General features: G+C 39.9%; 1 protein-coding gene across 4 annotated transcripts in view; it reads left to right on the top strand.

Annotated features, from left to right (window-relative positions):
* Positions 1-20,929, top strand: part of kcnip4 (Kv channel interacting protein 4) — a 184,704-nt gene that overhangs the window by 129,600 nt on the left and 34,175 nt on the right. The window contains exon 1 of one of the 4 annotated variants that reach the window (XM_034676442.1): positions 7,547-7,615. The exons of the other annotated variants lie outside the window; for them this stretch is intronic. Within the exon in view, the coding sequence (XP_034532333.1) occupies positions 7,609-7,615 (7 nt within the window). The 5' untranslated portion in view covers positions 7,547-7,608. Of the gene's footprint in view, positions 1-7,546; positions 7,616-20,929 lie in introns of those variants that run through there. 4 annotated transcript variants of the gene reach the window in all.

The raw sequence follows: 20,929 nt of genomic DNA, 5'->3' as shown, positions 1-20,929 counted from the left end.
ATGGTTATCATTGTAGTGATGTAATTCTGTCCTCTTGGTGTTAAATCCAGAACAATGTTTTTGTGAGAACGCCCACTTAAAGCAGCGACACATTCACACATGGAATTGTGAAAATCTCACAAAAGCCATTTTTCTTTATTTTAGTCTCGACTGTGTGCAGCTCATTTTGTTCTCACACCGTTTGTTTTTGCTGCTGGTGATGGCTGCTTTGAGCTTCGGAAGCTTTTAAAGTTTTGATTTTTTTGTCTTGTCATCAAACTCCTAATCCTTGTTAGTTTGAAGTAAATACAAGCCATGTGCTACATGTCTTATCAGTCTTTTAAAAGCCATAAATTGTCCTCAAAAAACATTAAAAGTGAATGAGGATGATGAAAATATAAAAGGTCCCAGCTTTGGAAATGAATGACAATGCCAGAAAAATTTAATCAACAGACTCATGAGAGGAAAATCTTGATTAAATCCTTGATTGCTCTTACATTAAATTCATAATGATTGATATCTTCCTACTAATCTTACAATCAGCTCCATGCCAAGAAGTCCATTATAATCACTATTTGATGAATCGATATGTTGCGTTCTTATTAAAAATAACTTCAAGCAGAATCCCTCTAAGTGGAGGAAAAAGCTCCATCACAGGAAGCAATTTCTTAATGTTTTTTCAAAAGTTATGAGAAAAGTATTACTTCAGGACATTTGTGTATCTGCTTCATTCTGTAGTTCACACATGGTTTGCCTGAATATTTGTACCAGCCTTTATTAAAGACACCCAATGAAAAGAAATGAGTAGGATGAGCCCTTTGTTAGAGATCCAATTTGAAGAAAAGATTTCATGTTTTGGTTTTACAATCTTTTTTTTGTTCATTGGTAAAAAAACAGATCTTTGGAAAACCCAATCCGGCAGATATTTGCTGTACTCTCCCACTTGATGGATTTGGGTTAAAAATAGACTTGCAACGCAGCCGGACGCAAATGGCTCTTTAGAGCCTGTGTGCCTCTGACAGTGAGTGACAGCAGTGTGCCGCCAGTGTACGGGGACGTGACAGCTGACAAGAGCAGCCTTTGATACAGCAGATTTTGCAAATTGTTCCCCCTGCTGAAGGTGTGGCTTTTATCAGTCGGGGAGAGATGCAACAAATGAGTCCAATTACAAACGGACTGAACAACAGAGCAGAGCAGATTGTCACTTATGATTTCAATGCTTCTGCTGCAAATTGAAGGGGAAGGGGAACAACTTCCTTTATGTTTTTATTCTTTTACTTTACAAGCTCCTCATGATTTGTCCCACAGTGTATTGTAGTAGTATTTCTTTTTTTCAATTTCCAGCAAATATTAATCTGAAAAACAACCCTTTTTTTAACTGTCTCCTTGCTACCTCTCGCTCCACTAAGTGGAACCACCTGCGCCCCATACAGTATGTCATATTTGTAGAGCTAGGGGTGTCACATGATATATGACACCCATTGTTACCAGGTACTCACAATGAATGCTTCTCAGCCTTATTTAAGAATCAAGCTCTACATTCTGTGCGCCTTGACTCACAAAATACAGTTTTATCAGGCACTGGTAGCTACAGCTACACTGGTGTGATAAAACGCTACTCTTCAATATGGATAGTGGTTCTCAATAAGTAGAGAGCTGTGAGTGCTCAAGGAGATTTATGTGATGAATATAGTGGTGGCCTAAGCTGTGCATTCAGTATTCATTTTCAACATTCATATTAATCACTTGAAGCATGTGGTTTGGATGTGCACAGGAACCTTCTATCTTTAAAGTGAATTAGCATTAGATGAGTAAATGTGTTTGCATCATAATAGTGTGAGGTAAGGAGATTTCTTAATACAAAAGGAGACGGGTGCAGTACTGTATTTGAAAGAAGTCTCATGAAATAGCTTCATTCTTTGGCATGCCAGCTACTGTAATGAAGCTTTTACATGTGTGTTCTCAAGTCACTTTTATTTATAATGGCACAAAATATATAATATAAAAATCTTGTAAGAGAAACTGTCCTAAAATAAAAGCCACACTGAACTTGTCTTCAATGATAATGCAAGATTTAGTATTATTTACACAATAATCACAGAATAAATGGAGCATTGGTCCACATGAAAAGCTGATAACTGCTCCTTGAGCTATATGCATATTTAAAGTTTAAATTAACACAGGAAAAAAGCTTATATTTTTGGAAGTCTATTCGACTATGTATTGATGTCAGATGAGACCTTAAACTTACATAATGTTTTCTTTCAGTGATGTTCGTGTGAGAGTGAGCAGAAGTTCCAGCAGAGGGAGTCAAAACGCAGTTTCAGTCAGTCACAGAAGCCTCCAGTCTGGCTTCAAAGTGGAGAGCTAATATCAGAAAAGCCTGGTTGTTCCCTTTACTTTAGAAAAGTGACTTAAATCTTGAATGCAGAACTTCTGTCAAGATTGATTAATATAAGTGTCGACATGCTGCAAAGAATGTTGTCCACTTCTGTAGAATTATTGCTGTTCATTCAGTTATATTCAATGAACCTTTCAAAGCTGGAAACGAATCAGATTACATAGACCTGTTCTCTGTAAGAGATATATTGTACAGCTCCAGACAGAATCAATAACTACTAACAGTGCAACTAAATGCCAAGTGCACAAAATGTTAAAGTTACCAATACTCAGTTGAAAAGTGTGTCTAATGCAAAATGCACAGCCTAACAAGTGATGCTAACCTGCACAAACCTGACTGGTTTGCGATCCAGCTCCCATACTTTCATAAGATCATGCATTGTAATATGTTTCTTGACTTGACAGGTTAAAAAATGCAAACACGGCCAAAGTGTAAGAGGTTCCAGGTTATTGAGTAACAGTTCCAAGATCCCAGAGGTGATAAAATCCATTTTTATACATGAGAGTATAAAAGGCATTAGGTTGAGTAGAGCAGGTAAAATGAACCTGACAAACATGAATGTTTGCTTCATTCTCTAATGAAATATGTTAGCGTATTCAAATGTAGACTTTGAAAACAAACCCATTTATTTTGTTTTCTAATATTAGCACCATAATTCCTAAACATGTCAGCATTGCTAATGTGCTCTTTATTGCCTCCCTTTTACATTCTAAACAAATTACTTCCATATTATAGTGAGGGAGTATTAAAAACTCTACAATTTATTATAATTTCTGATAATAGCCCGAGGACTCAGACAGGTCTTACACACATAATGTTGCGCCTCATTTCTTTTCACTGAATTAAACACTGTTAGCCGTGTTTCCACAGGCAGAAGCTTTACACTATCATCAATCACAGCAATGTTAACGGAGCTACCAGTGACTGTTGTTCACAATCTACATGTACGCTGCTGTAATTACTTCCAAGCTCTCTCTGCAGGAGGACTTGTTGTAAAAGGGACGATTTTGTTCAAGCTTGATTAGAAACACCCAAGTTGAGAGTGAGAAGTATTGTGTACGTATATATGAAAGCCATATTGTTGATTAGGGCACCCCTGTAGTCTGAACTAAGTTGCAAGCATTTGCATTTAGTGAAGGTTATCTCATCCAGGCCGCTGAATACAAAATCGAATGCATAAACGTATGGATTTTGTAACAATGAAAATGTCAATGTCACCTGGAAAAAAGGGCACTTAAAGTCAAAATTATGTAGATTTAAATCTTTTGGTTAATTCAGGGCACAACCATGGCCTTCACCTGTTTACATTTTTAAACATAAGGAGAGTCAGGAGAAAGAGGTGCAGAAGGACTGCATCAAGCCCAGTGTCTGCAGATGCTTGCACACCTATGCTGAGTTACATTAGCTTGTAGATTTGGCAGAACAAGCATATCGGTTAATGACAAGGAAGATTAAAGGCAGTTAAAAGGGGAAAATCTAAAAAACAACATGCATAATCAGACGCGAAAAATTTGACTTTTAAAGGGAAAAAGGAGAAAAGGTTGAACACCAGACGACTGAGTAGTTATTGTTAAATCTTGAATACACGTCACACCAGAATATGAGACACAGTCTATTTTAGGGGCTTGATTGTCTTTCTATGCCTAGTTTTCCTTTGCATTTAGCAATGTGCAGTTTCTGTGCAACTGTGTAGCTCTTTTAGTACCATCTGTCTTCACAATCCTGCGCCTGCATGTATGGTAGCTGAGCTTAGCCTACGGTAGCAATGACAGTTGTGAAGTATGGATAGATTCACTGCTTGCAATCAATTTGCAGACACTCACGCTGCCCCCTCCTCTGTTTGTCATTTGTTGTCTTAAATCTAGAAGTCTTTTAAATTACACCTGTGCTCCAGGTTTCTTTACTTAATAGTATCTTGGAATTCTTTCAAATGCATGATTAATACTCAAATAGTTAAAAATGCATTAAAAGTGACACCACTAGACTGTCTGCCTAGTCTGTCTTGCTTTATATCCAGCATGCTTTGCACAGTCATCTTCTCGGTAAGGTACCATAATACAAAACATATCCCTCTCTACTTTTTTACTAATATATTGGTTGCAACAGTGCTGAGAACCTTGCCTACATTGAATTTCACTTAAAGCTTTATGTATTCAGTGAGCCCTCCTTGTCTCTACTGTGAGTTTCATAAGAAAGCTGTTGGGCATTTTTCTGCAGAGAAATGAATACACTACCGTTCAAAAGTTTGGTGTCAACAAGACAATTTTGTGTTTTCCATGAAAACTCTCACTTTATTTATCAAATGAGTTGCAAAATGAATAGAAAATATAGTCAAGACACTGACAAGGTTAGAAATAATGATTTTTATTTGAAATAATAATTGTGTCCTTCAAACTTTGCTTTCATCAAAGAATGCTCCCTTTGCAGCAATTACAGCATTGCAGACCTTTGGCATTCTAGCTGTTTATTTGTTGAGGGAATCTGAAGAAATTTCACCCCTAGCTTTCTGAAGCACCTCCCACAAGTTGGATTGGCTTGATGGGCACTTCTTGCCTACCATACTGTCAAGCTGCTCCCACAACAGCTCAATGTGGTTGAGATCTGGTGACTGCGCTGTCCACTCCATTATAGATAGAATACCAGCTGCCTGCTTCTTCCCTAAATAGTTCTTGCATAATCTGGAAGTGTGCTTTGGGTCATTGTCCTGTTGTAGGAGGAAATTGGCTCCAATCAAGCGCTGTCCACAGGGTATGGCATGGCGTTGCAAAATTGAGTGATAGCCTTCATTATTCAAAATCCCTTTTATCTTGTACAAATCTCCCACTTTACCAGTACCAAAGCAGCCCCAGACCATCACATTACCTCCACCATGCTTGACAGATGGCATCAGACACTCTTCCAGCATCTTTCCACTTGTTATGCATCTCACAAATGTTCTTCTGTGTGATCCAAACACCTGAAACTTCGATTAATCTGTCCATAACACTTTTTTCCAATTTTCCTCTGTCCAATGTCTGTGTTCTTTTACCCATATTAATATTTTCCTTTTATTGGCCAGTCTCAGGCTATGGCTTTTTCTTTGCCACTCTGCCTAGAAGGCCAGCATCCTGGAGTCACCTCTTCACTGTAGATGTTGACACTGGCGTTTTGCGGGTACCATTTAATGAAGCTGCCAGTTCAGGACCTGTGAGGCGTCTATTTCTCAAACTAGAGACTCTACTGTACTTGTCTTCTTGCTCAGTTGTGCACCGGGGCCTCTCACTTCTCTTTCTACTCTGGTTAGAGCCTGTTTGTGCTGTTCTCTGAAGGGAGTAGTACACATCGTTGTAGGAAATGTTCAGCTTCTTGGCAATTTCTCGCATGGAATAGCCTTCATTTCTAAGAACAAGAATAGACTGTCGAGTTTCATATGAAAGTTCACTTTTTCTGGCCATTTTGAGAGTATAATCGAACCTACAAATGTGATGCTCCAGATACTCAACTAGCTCAAAGAAAGGCTAGTTTTATAGCTTCTCTAACCAGCAAAATGGTTTTCAAGATGTTTCTAATCATCCATTAGCTTTCTAACGCAATTAGCAAACACAATGTACCATTAGAACACTGGAGTGATGGTTGCTGGAAATGGGCCTCTATACACCTATGTAGATATTCCATTAAAAACCAGACGTTTGTAGCTAGAATAGTCATTTACCACATTAACAATGTATAGAGTGTATTTCTGATTAATTTAATGTTATTTTCATTGAAAAAAACAGTACTTTTCTTTCAAAAATAAGGAAATTTCTAAGTGACCCCAAACTTTTGAACGGTAGTGTATATCATTCATAAACACCAGGAGGCCATTTTCTTATCTTGAGAATCATGAAACTTTGTGATGTTGTTTACCCATCTTCTAAAGAAGAGATTCTTAAAGACGTGTTTTGTATTGAACTCCAGTGGATCCTTGAAAGCTCCAAGTATTCCCTGATGTATAGACCAATATCTTAAGTTCTTTTATCTTGAAATCTTATGAACATTTTAATCATGTGTTATAGTTGTAGATAAATGAAGCTCTTGTCTTCTTGCTGTGGCTTTAGCTTCACAGTTGTGGGTAACCATGGACTAAGTATGGAAAAATAGGGACTTAATTGCTTTAGGATGCTTTTAGTCTCTGCCTTTGTACAAAATTACCACCTTTTGTCTTGTCACCTTTAATTATAACACCTTGTGAATATGTGCCATGTAGGAAATTGGTGGTATTCATAGATGCAAGGTTTGGTGAGAAAGTCTCCTCTGTGATTTGGTCAGAGAAAATGCTATAAGCTTGTTTTGGTATTGTGATGGCGAACAATTCCTGTAATGGGTTGATTGAGTTATCGACCAATACTATGTCAGGATCAGAGTGTACTGATGTTGATCATATGGCGTCTTAGAAGACATATAGCCAGTCACTAGAAGAAAAACTATACATCAAATAGTATTGATTTCAACCCCTGTTCAATTAGATGTGCTGTGGATCCCAAGAAATACTGTAACAGATCTTCCATACTGGAATATTATGCCCCTTTTTTATCCCTGACTTTGCCTTTTGCTTCATCGTAAAATGTTGATTTATGATTTTTATTTAATTCCATGTGCTGCTCTGCTGCTGTAATATCAGAACTAGCTCATAGACCTACAACCCAAAAAAACTCAACTAATTGACTATCTCTCATTGGCTGCTGTAAGGGATGTTCCCACACAATTAACTCTGAATCAAGCAGTATTGAATACCTGAATATTTAGTAGTGAGAGATTATTAACACCTACCAAGTGCTGCTTCAGGAATAGCTTGTGGAATACTAAACAGGTCTGCTCAATGTAGATGTTTTTTTATTACACTCTTTATGAAGATACAGTTTAGCATGAAGCTAAATTGTTTTTATTACTTCCAAATTTTAAATCAGGAATCAGAATATTGCTGCACCTTCACATTCATGGACAGGAGGAATGAAGAGGGTAGAAGATTCATTTTGGAGGCTGTAATAAATAGAGAGTGTGTTTGGTTTGGTTCAGAAGGTGGACCCAGAAGCACTTCACATATCCAATTAGATCATAACACAGTCACCAGAGGGAGTACAGGGTTGATTTACTGCAGTGTTAATGAGTGAACAAGTTGCAGGTGTGCTGATTACTGTGAGTTAGTGGAAGTGAAGAGGAGACAAACAAGTGAGCTTTATTCCTATACATCTGCATCTTCATCATTTAGTATGCGAGGTAAGGATTCAGAATGTCTCATTTCTGTTACCAAAAGCGCTATGAAGATCTTAATACTATGCATGCATAATGCTGACTATGTACTTTTTCTTTGCATCTGATGTATGTAGTCAAAAAAATATATAACACATGTGTAAATGCACACGCCCCATGTACAGAGTCTACAGTCCTCAACAGCCCAGGCTCGAATCCATCCTGCGGCCTTTTACCCCATGTCATTCCCCGTTCTCTCCCCTAGTTTCCTGCTCCATCTACTGTTCTAGCCTCCCAACAAAAGCATAAAAGCCACAGGTGATCCAGTCAGCTCTGCAGACACCTAATTTAACTAGTTTTAACTAACTCCAACCAAAGCAATATTCTTGATGTAACTTAACATCTATTTGCCAATTTCTCAATGTTCTACTTTGCTGACAGAAAGCCCATTCATTTTAGATTATATTCTTTGTTTTGAATTAGTTAGAATTTAGACATTCATCAAAATAAGGCTCTCTTACTTCTTCAGTGTATGGCCATGAAAGTGAAGTCCTCACATTCCTTGTTCAAGAATTACCTTTAAAATACTGACTCATGTTTTCCCTTAGGTTTTGTCCACCATATTCAGGTCTCTTTGGCCGGGTAAGTTATCGAAATGAACACACTTGGTGTTGACATTGAGCTGAAATTCTGCCATTCTTTTGTAACAATACATATGATAGGATTATTTTTATGAACTATGAACTATTTATCACTTTAACTCAGTTCTCATGACCTCAAACACTCTTACATGCTGCTTATAACCAGGTTTATAACCAGTTTTATAATCAGTCATTATGCAGTGTAGTAAAAAAAAACACCTGTATTGATTTTCTCTCAGCGTTGATTTCTTGCTGAAGATATGTACTCGCCATATCTCATCATGTGGACGGTGGCTCCAGCTGCCCCATACACTGTCTGCCATTTTTATTGCCCCCTGTGTCTTCTCTCTTTTTTACTGTCCCTGCTAATGCATATTCCCCATTGACCTTTGCACTTGAAGCTTGGTTTGACTGGCACTTCACTACTGAAGGATAGCACATCTTAAATCACTTGACAGGCTGGCTGTACAGAGGCGACCCATGTCCTGTTCTTTGCCTGTACCTGTTGTCTACTGTGAGCTGTCAGATAGAGCTAATATGGTTAAGACAGAGAGAAAAACAGGTCAGTGTTATCAGCTCAAACACATGACTGTGAGCTTTGTCACACTGTCCGTTCACAGACAACGCTATTGACTTTTTCCTTTTACACCTGAACTAATCGTCTGGGTTGGATGTTGATAAAATCAGATGGTCTTGCAGCAAAGATGAAAGATATCTTTGGGAAAATGAACAGTGGGTACCAAGGAAGGTAACATTTCTTAAGAGAAGCCGCTCAGGACTTTCACTGAAATTGACATGAGATACAGAGCAAGAAAAAACATTTTTAATGTATGTTTTGGTTGTAGAATTGTATGTAAAAGTGGTTTGCAGAGTGTGGCTAACATTGGCAGAGCTTGCACCACCAGCCTTTGGTCTCATTGCAGGTGAAGGTCTTCATACCTGTGCTGGTTACACATTCTTCTGGTTGAGTGGTTATATGCCACTTTAACCAGACACAGCCTACATACAACTTTCTTTCTCAAGTATTGCCAAACTGAACTACGCTTCAAGATAATATCTGTCAGCTGGCCTTTTGGGTCTACAACAAAAAAGGCATACCAGTGATTCTGGTGCCAACTAGCGAGGGTGACAACATTTAATCTTGTAGTCGACTTAACATACACATTCCCAGTAGTGACAAAATTGCAGCTACCATTTTTTCCAGTCTTTTGATTTGGCATTTTTATTTTCATCAAAGAAAAATTTGGGATTTGTTCTTTTTTCTTGATTCAGACAGCAAAAGAAAGAACATGGGGAGGAGAGAGAAGGTGTTACCGATAGCAAAGGACCTTGGTTGGAAACACACATGAGCTACCAATTTTGTTTGTTGTGGTGATATAAATGAAACTGATTCCTACTAGAAAACTTTTTGCTGTCAAGGGTGCAACTTAAGGCTGTAGCTTAATATTAGTTAGTTGTATATTTCCCAAACAGACTGGTTGGTCTGTTAAAATAGGGGGAAAAAGTTGTTGTGTATGCCTTCCCCTGTTTTCTAAAGCCCAAGGTCTCATCTTAAGATTGCTTTTTTTTGTCACACCAACAATCCAAAATAAATAATGTTCACTTTTAATGAGACAGGGGGGGGGCTTTCCTTACTCGAGTAAATCTGGAACAACACAGCTTTTGGCATTTTACCAAAAACTGAAAATTTAATTTAGTAGTTTTTACATTATTTTCTTTTGATTGCCTGAACAATTAAATTGTTTCAGCTCAGCACCTTTGTTTGAATGCCCAGTGAGGGTTAAACTATTAAATTTTCAATTTCAGTCTTTGGCAAATGGGTGAACTCAACTGAATAAACTGTTTTGGGTTTGAAAATGATTACCACAGAAGGGGCAAGCTCATGTGTTTACTACCCATCCAACCTTGAATGATGGGACGTCACCAGAGTATCTAAGAAAGCACATTGAAACACATGCTGTGATAACATCAGCTGACGTAAATGAGGGCTTTACAGATGACGCTGAAACCGTGGAGTCGTGTCCAAACCCTTTCCTTCAATCATTTAAGCTCTGTGTATATGGATGTTAAAGTGTTGATTATGAGCATGCACACACACCTGGAAACTGAGTCCACAAAGTAAGTCCTCAGTATCTAAGTCACCCCATGGCACTGCATGGTTGATTGCACACGCTGCTTCGCTGAGGGCAGCCCTGGTTCACAGCTTATAATTGCCTTCCCCCTTTCACAGGTGCCGCTTCAGTAAATATGACAGCCTCATTTTAATGTGCCGCGGAAAACACAACCCAAACACTAATGCCGCTTTGCATGCCTGAGCAAATCGCTGCAGGTGTCACCTAATTATATCACCCACTTGTACCTGGAGCTGATCTGTAAACAGCGGGATGATCTCATCTTTTCCTCTCTCCTAGTCCAAGGATTGACGGTTCTGTGATTGATGACACTGAAGCCTGGACTCGTATTTTCACATGGCCTGCTTTGTGCCTGGAGAATTACACAAGTCCAATATATGATGGAATGTTGGTCTGAGGGGTTTGTTTTGTAAGTGACATTTGTAGCAGGGTGGAAAAAAAGTAATGAAAACCCAAAGGTTGTTATGTGCTCAGGAAAATAGCTGTTTAAATTACACTGCACCTGTGGTGTTTAATTTTGTTTAGCACCTTTTACTGTTTCGCTAACAGTCTAAGGAGTTTGCAGAAAATTATAACAATTACTTTTGACATTCTCGACACATTTTGGGCTTGTTTTAACATTAGAGACTGCTTTTCTGTTTGTCTTATTTTTTCTGTCTTATGCAAACTTGGCATAACCAATGCTACTGAGACTGCTTCATTGATTCTTGTGTTTTCTGCTCTGCCCTGACAAGAAGTGATAAGATCGGCCCCATGTGAATACCAAGGTTGGGAAGTGCTGAGACAGGTGTCAGCGATGACTGAGACAAATATGTAATCCTTCCTAAAATCAATGATTATCAGTCTGAAGAAGCAGATGAACAAAGGCTGCAGTTTTGTTACTTATCTGTTCATTACACACAGAGAGGGAGATTGGACTACAGAGATGGTGACATGGTAGTCTATAGAGCAGTTTGACATTTCAGGCTTGGATCAGTTTGAGATAACACCTGTCACAGGTTAGAGAGGATGGATGAGGGCTTTGAGAAACGTTCGCTAAAGACATGATGATATGTTGTGATTTAGGTGTGGTTGCAGCTGGCCCTTTTCTTGTGAAGCTAGTGAAAGTCCTGGAAAATACAATTCTCCATTAAAAAGTTGTTTTTAAATTAACATTTTCACCAGAGCCTTAACGCTCCCATGAGGAGCTTTCAGCTTGAGACTTCTTTGGTTTCCTCATGTGTTTTCCTGCAAGTGTGTTTTTGCCAGGCATACACTGTTCAATTTTACAAATGTCATGGCTGAAAGTGAACTCTCACTGTATGGGTACAACCAAAACTCAGTATTTATGTGCTCACATTGTACGTGTAAAAACGTTCTGCCGCGTCAACCAAAACAGAAAATGTAGAAGCTTTGTCAATACTGGCATACTTTGTATAGCTGTTGTATTGGATTGCAGTCGATTGCACAGGTTGTGGCAGATAAGTGTATCTATGTTTATTTCAGTTGTCCATATCATGTGTTGCCATGGTGTAGTCCAGGGAGATTAATTGATCGGATTGATACATTTGTATTTGTGGTTTAAGACTATTTTTAAAAATTAAAATTTACATTTCAGACGCTTTCTGCCATTTTGAAAAGAAAATGGCAATGATTGGCTCTATTCCCCCCTGCACTCGGCACAGCAACAACGTGCAAAATTCTGCCCTACTTCAAAATCTGTTGTGCGACTCGCGACTTGCGAATCAGATCAGAGTCAGCCTTGACTCCCACAGTTTATGTCCAGCTTAAATAGTGATTGCTGACAAAAATCTGACAATGTGCTATAAACCCCATCTGACATCAACCCATTGTCAGTGGTTACAGGCGTTAAAAATAATTACACCACTATAATCAATCATGGCACTAATGATCGGTTTCGTCAGTGTAGATCACATAGAAGCAACAGTATTATTTATAACCAGCTTAAAGTTGTTCACAGCAGCTTGAAATAAAGAATTGAAGTGCATGCAAGGGTTATTTTTATGTTTTATGTAAATGCTAATGCATTACTAATGGGTTGAGGAACATACTCTTGAGGTAGGGGCTGCAGGACCTTCATCAGCATCTGTTCAGGATGTACTCTCCAATAATGGCCCTCTCATTGTGCATTATTATCCTGCCCATGACTAGCTTTGGCAGAAATCCATTATTTGACTAAAGACATTGATTTGAAAACCTTGCTTAATTGGCAAGACTGGATGATCAGACATGGTTGTGTGGTGTTATTGATCAGAGCTCAAGCAAAGCAAATGCCTGTTATTAACAGCTGCAGTCAGCTGTTTGTAAATAACGGACTGAAGAATACTTGATTGACCAATCAGAATTAAAAAAATCTAAAACACTGTTATAGGATAAACAAGTAAGTAAATAAATGATATGAGAATATATATAAATTTTTTTAAAGTAGATATTAGAAGATATTTGTCTTGGTGTAGCTACAACACTGCAGTGCTCTCTTAGACAAACATCCCTAGTCATTAGTGGCCATAATAGCCCTCATCACAGCCCCTTTCTCCCCAAATCTTTAAACCATACCAATATCTACAGCTTCTCTTTTGAAAGTCCCATGTTCAAACAAACCAATTTTGTGTTTTTTTGTCAAAGCAGGGTATTAAGCTTCACTATCTGTCAGACCTGCCATGCTACAAAATTGTTAGAGTGGTAATTGTTCAAAATTTGCCTGACATTAATGGAGGATGCTGTGGAGTGCCATATTTACCTGTCAATATACCTGTCAGCAGCATTGACGCACAGTAATCATGGCCTGTGGGACGCATGGGACGGATGCTTTAAGACACAAAACCCCCACCATCTCTTTTCCCTCCCTTCCTATGTGTCACTCTTGCACCTACACCCATACTATGAAAGATTTATTGGTTGGATATATGGTATCTTTATGATAGAGACAGGTTATGAATGGTCAATCATTCCCACATGTTTTATTAACCATTGGTCTACCAGGGACTGTATGGCTGTCCAAAGCCTGAGGCGATGTAACCCCCTGGCTTTTGGAAGCTTGGCTTCATCCAGGCTTCTGCTGGCCACTGTGTGTGTGTGTGTGTGTGTGTGTGTGTGTGTGTGGCTTCAGTGATATGTGATGTGACTGTTGCTTCATTGATGTACTTCCCACATGCTGGCAGTGCTACTGTGAGCTGGATGTCGCATACAGCCAAGAAGTCACTGAGGCATCCACCAGTTAGGTCAGTTTACTCTCAGTACACTGCAGTGATCATGGCAGCTTTGAAATGTAATGCTTTGAACCAAAGCAACAAGCCTTGCTTTTGGGAGTTTGGTATTGACTTTGATCCATTACACTGTGGTGCTACAAGGGGGCTTCAAAATGTATTCAGTAGCTTATTTTTGTTAAATGTGCAAAACAAAAAGTTGGTTTGAAAAGATTTCCAAATTGAATTACAATGGTGGTTTGATGTCAAGCTGTTATTTTTTAAAAAAGAGAGATCTAACCCATTGGCCGCCATCTGACAACAATATAGCTTCTCAGAATGAAGGCCAGATATTTGGGGTGGCTTGTCTGACTGTGAACAACAACCCGCATAGAAGTCTAAGCCCTGGCCTAAAGTCTTTTATAACTGTCCAGGTTGCTGTACACAGTCAGACTAGCAACTAGCATGAATATCTGGCAGCCACATTGTAGCTGGTGTTGATATCTAAGAGTGAATGTTAGCGGAAAAATTGTGCAGCTATATATATATCTCTTCACACAAGCAGTGAAATAAGAGTCTTCTGCATGTATGGATCATAGACAGTAATAATAATGGACGTAGTATCCATGATGTCACCCATCTGTTTCTGAAGCACTGTTTTGAGGCCAATCATGGGCGGGAGCCATATTGCTGCTGTTGAGCGATTGTGACATAAAGAGGCGGGATTTGAGCCTCCTAGCCAACAGCTACAGTGCCCCCGCCTGTCAATCAAGTCAGCTGGGCCTCTCATTTTTTGGACTCATATTTTTAGACTGGAGGTTGCTGCTTGATATGGATCTGAGTGATCAGATTGATTCAACAAGACAAATGCTGTCTGCTGGAATGGTAATTGGCTGTATTTGAAATACCTGTTCATGACAAGTTATATACAGAGAAAAGTCCCAGTGATGTTGCGCTTTACATCAGTGCTGACCGAATGCCATTTGTCCAATCAGATGGAATTAACTATTTGAAAAATAAAGATTAAAATACTGACTAATTCATTGACCTTCAAACTGTTTTGTTGTGTTAATCAGCTGGTTGAGGGCTTTGTCCTTAAGTTGTTGGATGCTGGATAGCTTAGAATGAAGAGTGGATGGAACTGAATCAACATAGCAGAGTTGCATGCTGGAAGTCCAAAACAATGTGCTGAAAGAATCCAAAATGTTTTGTAGAGCTCATCATCTTTTTTAAATCTTCTGCCACCTCCTCACTCACAGTTAGGACAAACTTATGATATTATATTGCTCTAATGTGGGAATGATGTTTCCCTGGCTGTTGTCCAAGGTGTGGTCACAGAGATGGCCTGAAATAAAAAGGACTTCAGTCTTTATTTACTGGAACAAGCTAATTAACAAGCACATTCACCACATAGGAGGGATACGCCGCTACATTGAACCTTTTGACACACACCATCAAACTGTCCTTGCTTATTGTATACAGCATAATATTACCCTTCAGCCTCCCCTTTATATTCCCCATCCTCACAGTCTTATTGTCCCTGTTCATTTTTCACTTACTGCGGACAAGACTCACATAACAACTCCCAACACAGCCAGGGACCATCCTGATTAAATAGAACATGTGGACTGAATGTTGTTTTTTTTTTTTTCAAACAGCATCCAGCTAAATTATTCACAAAGATATTTTCATCTTTAAGCAGAATTATGTCCCTCACATTCTCATTTTGTGCTGTTGACAGACTGAATATAAATGAATGCATGTGTGTTTTTTTCCATCAGGGGAATGAGCACCTTCTTGTTGAGCATTTATCACTGAGTAAGTGGAGAGTAACTGTTGCTCTCAGGGCGCTGAAATAATACACCGCCCTGAGGATTGTAATTAAGGTGGCTTTGTGGGTTTACATCAATAATCTACGGCTGAGTTCATTTTTTAATGGAACAAAAGCAGGGACAACAGTGCTGAGGATATCTCTCTCTCTCTCTCTCTGTGTTCAGAGCTGTAAATTAATGAAAAAAATTCATGAGCTTTTTTTTCCTTTGGATGTTTTGAAAGTGTGCTTAGTGTTTAATGTTGTGTGCAGAGGATTTAATATTCTTGTTAAGAAATTTCAGACACTTTTTGATCTGTGTAGAAATAATTAATTCTGAGGTGGAGGTTCAGTCTATGACTACTCAGGGACAGCAGATGGTGGTGTCTTCACTCGTGCTGCAAACAGGAATTCAGGAACCAGCCTCAGCCTCTCCTCATCAGTCGGATGCATCTCACTGGAAACAAACTCCCCCTAAAGAAAGCATTTGATGAAGTTGTTTAGATCAATACTAATTTCTCCATCACTTTGTGTACTCTTACACTGTAGTGTGTCAAACCATTTAGACATATTGACTCCACTCGTTACCCTTTCCCCTCCCTCTCAAACTCTCTTACGCTCGGCTGTACGAACGACTCTGAAGCCAGACTAGAAGACATTCTGTCTGATAATTTTCACTTTTACTGCCATCATAGTGCATAATCTGAACATTGTGGTTGTTATTCTTTGTGTGAGATCATTTCAGTGTTTGTCGTGGCATCATAACTTTTAAACTATTTAATCACCATATTAACAGCTTCCTGAAATCCTCTTATGACTCTAGTTTGAAGCATAAGAGACTTAATCTGGTTTCTCATATAAGTGGATTAGAATGAATGCTCTTGAAGAAAGCCTTTGTTTTGGTCTTTCGTCCTACTTTTCATAAACGTCATCTTGATCGTCATCCTTCCTATAGCCTTGAAGTAGTGTGCTATTTTATTTGTATGTTTCATGACATCACTGAAGAGCACTTTGATTATTAACACAAAAGCTGTCGTATTATTTTCATGCATTTTTCTCATTCAGTGCTCTCTACATTTTAAATCCTGCCTCAATATCATGTCATACGTTTATGTTAATGAGAGGTTGTGCGTCTTCCACTGTAGTACCACACCTCCCCCTCTGCCTCCGTCTCATCTCCCCTCCCTCCTCACTCAAATCCACTCCCTCTCATCTTCCCTCCCTTTACTTTGCAGTGAGGCAGTCAGTGCGCCTGAAAGAGCCAGAGAGAGCCAGAAACTGTCAGAAGAGCAGAGCAGAGTTTTCTCCCTCTGCTTCCTTCTGTTTTCACTTGTCTCCTTATTTAAGAGGAGAGGGAAGGAAATTAAGAGGAATCCAGTTTGAGCTCAGCATGTGTGGACATTTGTGAATCAGCTTCTTGAAAATCTTGGTGACCTTTCAGATCTGTGAGATCTTTTCAGACTTTCAGCTCCTCTAAAACTCTCCCATTTTGACCTCACCCAGACTGGATTTAGGAAGTGAGCGGGCAGTAGGCGGAAGCCAGGTGGCGCCTGGCCCGTGCGTTTGGGCCGGTGTAGCACTGGAGTGGGTGCAAGGGAACTGGAGTGCAGGGGGGCCGGGTGGTGGTAGAGCTGGTCCTGGAAACGGCGGACACGAGGGCGAGGAGGCCGGCTCAGGCTCGGGCTCCGGGTTCGGGTCGGGGTATGGTGGTGCCGGCGTGGAGTGGGCCGAGGGCGGAGCAATGCTGAGCGCGATCTGGGAGACGGAGGGGCTGCAGACGGTGGGCATCGTGGTGCTGGTGTTTGCCTCGATTAAGCTGCTGCACCTCCTGGGGCTCATCAGCTTCTCAGAGGGTAAGAGACTGAGGAGGAGGAGGAGGAGGAGGCAGAAATGAAGAGAAAGAATTGGAAAAATCACAACAGCAACACAAAAAGTACTTTCTCATAGAGATGTAATGTGTTGTGAAAATTGCTAATGCATTTTATTCAGTTGTTTCCCCATTCGATTTCCAGCTTCTGTTGCTTTGACACATCAGGGTCAGTCTTTGGTTGCTGGAACTCGTTTGAAACAAGCTTTAAGTTCAGCAGCAGTCTGAGAAGTTGAGAAGTTAATGGAGGTCACAAACCCAAAGCAGGAAAGACTCAATGACTCAGAAAGAAAATAATAGAGTGCCTTCTCTCATGCAATTGGAAAACAGAAAATGTAACAGACATATGTGCGAGTTTGAGAGGGAGGGAGGAAGATTCAAGCAGGGAAAATGTGTCAGTTCAGAAAGATCGAAAACCTTAAGAGGCAAAGTTTGTGATTGAATTTTTAGAGCTGAAAATTGAGCCCGCTTCTCTTATTTTCAAGTGCCTGAGTTCATTTTTTCTCAGTTCAAAGGGGTAGTTTCACCATATTGTATTTATAGATCTTTTAACAGTTTATGTTGAAAAGCTCAAATCACAACTTATTCCAGAGTGGCACTCCACTCGTATGACGTGCATACCTAAATAAACAGTTTGCTTCTGCAGTGATCTCATTACATACAGAATAGTTGCATAGTAAGCAGTTGGAGCTCATCCCTCAGACTTCTAATAAACATCTTCAAATGAGACTGACCTATAAGATGTCTTGCATGCTGTTGAAATAGAGGATATGGAGTGATAGTGTGAAATTGATTGTAGCTGATAAAAGCTGACCTGACACGAGAGGAGCTCTGAGGTGTCTGTGTCCTCAGATTGGTTTTCCTTGTGTAATTTCAAAAGCACACGAGAGCGGCGGTTCATTTGTCAGGAACTGTGAAGCTCATGCTCCGAGTTACAGTTTTTCACGCTTCACTTGACGGCGGTGGGTCTACACTCGCTTTCTCCGTGCTCTTTATTAACAATTGCAGCCGACATCATATTGATTACTTTCCACGGTGACATGATACAGACGTCAAACTCAGTGTGTCAAGTGCTGTTTGCCTGTTTCTGTGATCTGTAGTCCACTTGTGTCACAGAGTGAGATTACTTGCTGAATATCTGCCGTCTGAGCCTGCGGTTTCTGACAGACAATCAATACAGGTATTGATGATGTGCATGTGTTTGAAGTTATGATCAGGTGAACGAGAGGAGCATGGAAAGTGAATCCAGTTGACTGATTGTCTGAACTTTAATGCACACTTTACCTGAGTTGCATTGATTATTTTTATCCTTGATGTCATGCATTGAGTGTCTCTCTCATTAATCATCATTTCTAAGTCTATCAATTGAAAGAAATCAGTGAAAACTGTCTTTAAGGGCCCAAGGTGAAAACTTGAAGTGTCTTGTTTTGCTCTACCAGCAAATAATGGCTCCAAACTATTCAAGGCAAAGGCAAGAAAAGCAGTAAATCATGATGTTTTAGAAGCAAAACACTGTTGTCATTGTTTCATAAGACGATGTTTCAATCATCCTTATATAAGACCAAAAGTTGCAAACTTTACTCCATATTCAGGACCTACTTGCTGAGAATGACATTTCTTTTGCACTCATTCCTTTTTTATATAAAGCCCACAGTCACAAGGATTTCTTTTGTTTACATTGTTCTGACACAAATCTCTTTTAGCAGCTGTCACCTTCTGCCATCACTGAAACTGTTTGTTTTTAACCTTTTTTTTTTTTTTATGAAACCACAAGGGAAAGACTTCACTTAGCGTGCATGCTCCGTTTAACATTCATACAGTCAGACATGACTGCAGCTGGAGGCTGCCCAGTACAATCACATCCCTCCACGTCCACCTGAGCAGCTCCTCCGAGCCTCACATGGAAAACGAAAAGGTCTTACTTTAAAAGCTGTCGAGTAAATACTCAGGGACTATCTCAGTTGGGCTGCAGATTTAAACTGGCAACTTTCCAGGGGCAGAGAGAAGCGCGAGCTGATGGTGTGCTCTGGATGTGTTGCATGATCTCTATTGAAGCCTCAGCTGGCAGTGAAGAGTGAGCTTTGTGAAGATCAAGTCGCAGCAGACTCAACATCACAAAGAGAAGGGGGGCATGTCTCGTCTGCAGGGACGAGGCATTACTCTGATTACTTCAGTTGCAGATTCTGAGGACTTCAGACCTAAAATCATTGTGTTACTACAGCTTCTCTCCGCTTTGGCTTGCATTAATGTTGGGAAGTATGAACAAGATTATTGCATTAACCTATGCATAATCACAAGTGAAGTTTTTATGTATGCAAGCTAAGCAGAGCTTGAGAGGTGACCAGTTTCACTTTTAATTAGATTTTTAGCTGCAATAATGTGTGCACGTGTTCATGCTCACTATCCCAAAGTTGGTATTGGAATTTTCTTCAGCTGGCTAACTGTCATCTTAACTTTGTTTAAGCACTCTTGTTAGAAATTCTGTTTGTTTCGCAGAAATTTGGTCTTGATGTAGTAATTTATCTCATTTCCTAGTCGGAGTGGTTTGGATGCATTGCGGCACAGCACTTACCCACTCACACACTCACTGATCCTTCACACACACATGTACAATTGTACTCCCAACACAGAGGCATTAGCCCAAACTGCTGAGCACAGCCTCATAGGGTGCAGACTAATCAGAGTGTCACACAATGATAAATAATTCTCTGTTGCAGCCGTGTGCAGCAACACCCCCAAACACCCAACCTCTAACCTCGTATCCCCTCCATAACACACACTTTCACAAGTACACAACCACTACAGCAGGGATGGAGTGTTAATTTGGACCCACCATTTGCTATTATGAGACGGGAGCTGAGAGTGTCTTAGCGCTGATATCCATCTAACAAAGTTCTCTGTGTCCTTGATGGGGATTTATGTCCGGGCAGCAGAGAGAGAGAGAGTGTCAGCGCTGACACAGGTCACTTTTGCAGACGGTGGTTTGTTTCCACTTACAGTAATGAACTGGTCCCTGTTGTGTTGGGTCACGGGTTGGATCATGAGTGTGTTTGGTTGCACCTATAATGTGTTTGAAGTAAATGCAGCTACCAAACCATATCTAGAGCAAAGCAAAGTTACCATAGTTACTTTGAAAAAAAAAGTGTTATGGTGACCTTTTTTTGAACTCGCTTTTGTCCTTAATAAATCCTAAATGAACATTTGCTAGACCCCAGACTCTGAGCAGATGAAAACTTCTGTACTTGCAGCTATTGTTATATGAATCAAATGGGTATCCAGGATTGGACAACACCACTTTGAAAGAAGGTTGGGTATGTAGGTGGGGCCTGGTTTACAGACTTTCCCTCTGGTGAGAAAATTAGGTTGAATTGATCTGTGATATTTTGCACAAACATCTCGACCCCCTAATAACTTCAACATTTCATACATTTTTTTGTGTAGCTCCAACACAACTTCAAAGTTTCGATTCAGTTTCCAAGTGTTAGCAAACTTGCACACTGACTCAAAGAGTTACCCAGCACTTCCACTAGTTGCTTTGGTGTGACACCTCCATGCTCCCTTATCCATCAACACCCATCGGCTGTGTTTCCAGAGCCCAGCGTGGAGCAACACCGCCCAACCCCTGGAGTAGCAAGACCAAAGATTTCCCACAACAATTACAGAATCAATAGCTTCCCACCTCCTTGATGAGCTTCTCCTCATCCAT

The sequence above is a fragment of the Notolabrus celidotus genome, chromosome 23 (genome assembly GCF_009762535.1).
Source record: "Notolabrus celidotus isolate fNotCel1 chromosome 23, fNotCel1.pri, whole genome shotgun sequence".
NCBI classification, from domain to species: domain Eukaryota; kingdom Metazoa; phylum Chordata; class Actinopteri; order Labriformes; family Labridae; genus Notolabrus; species Notolabrus celidotus.
Note: the sequence above shows the minus strand (reverse complement) of the source record. Positions and strands in the feature narration are given on the sequence as shown.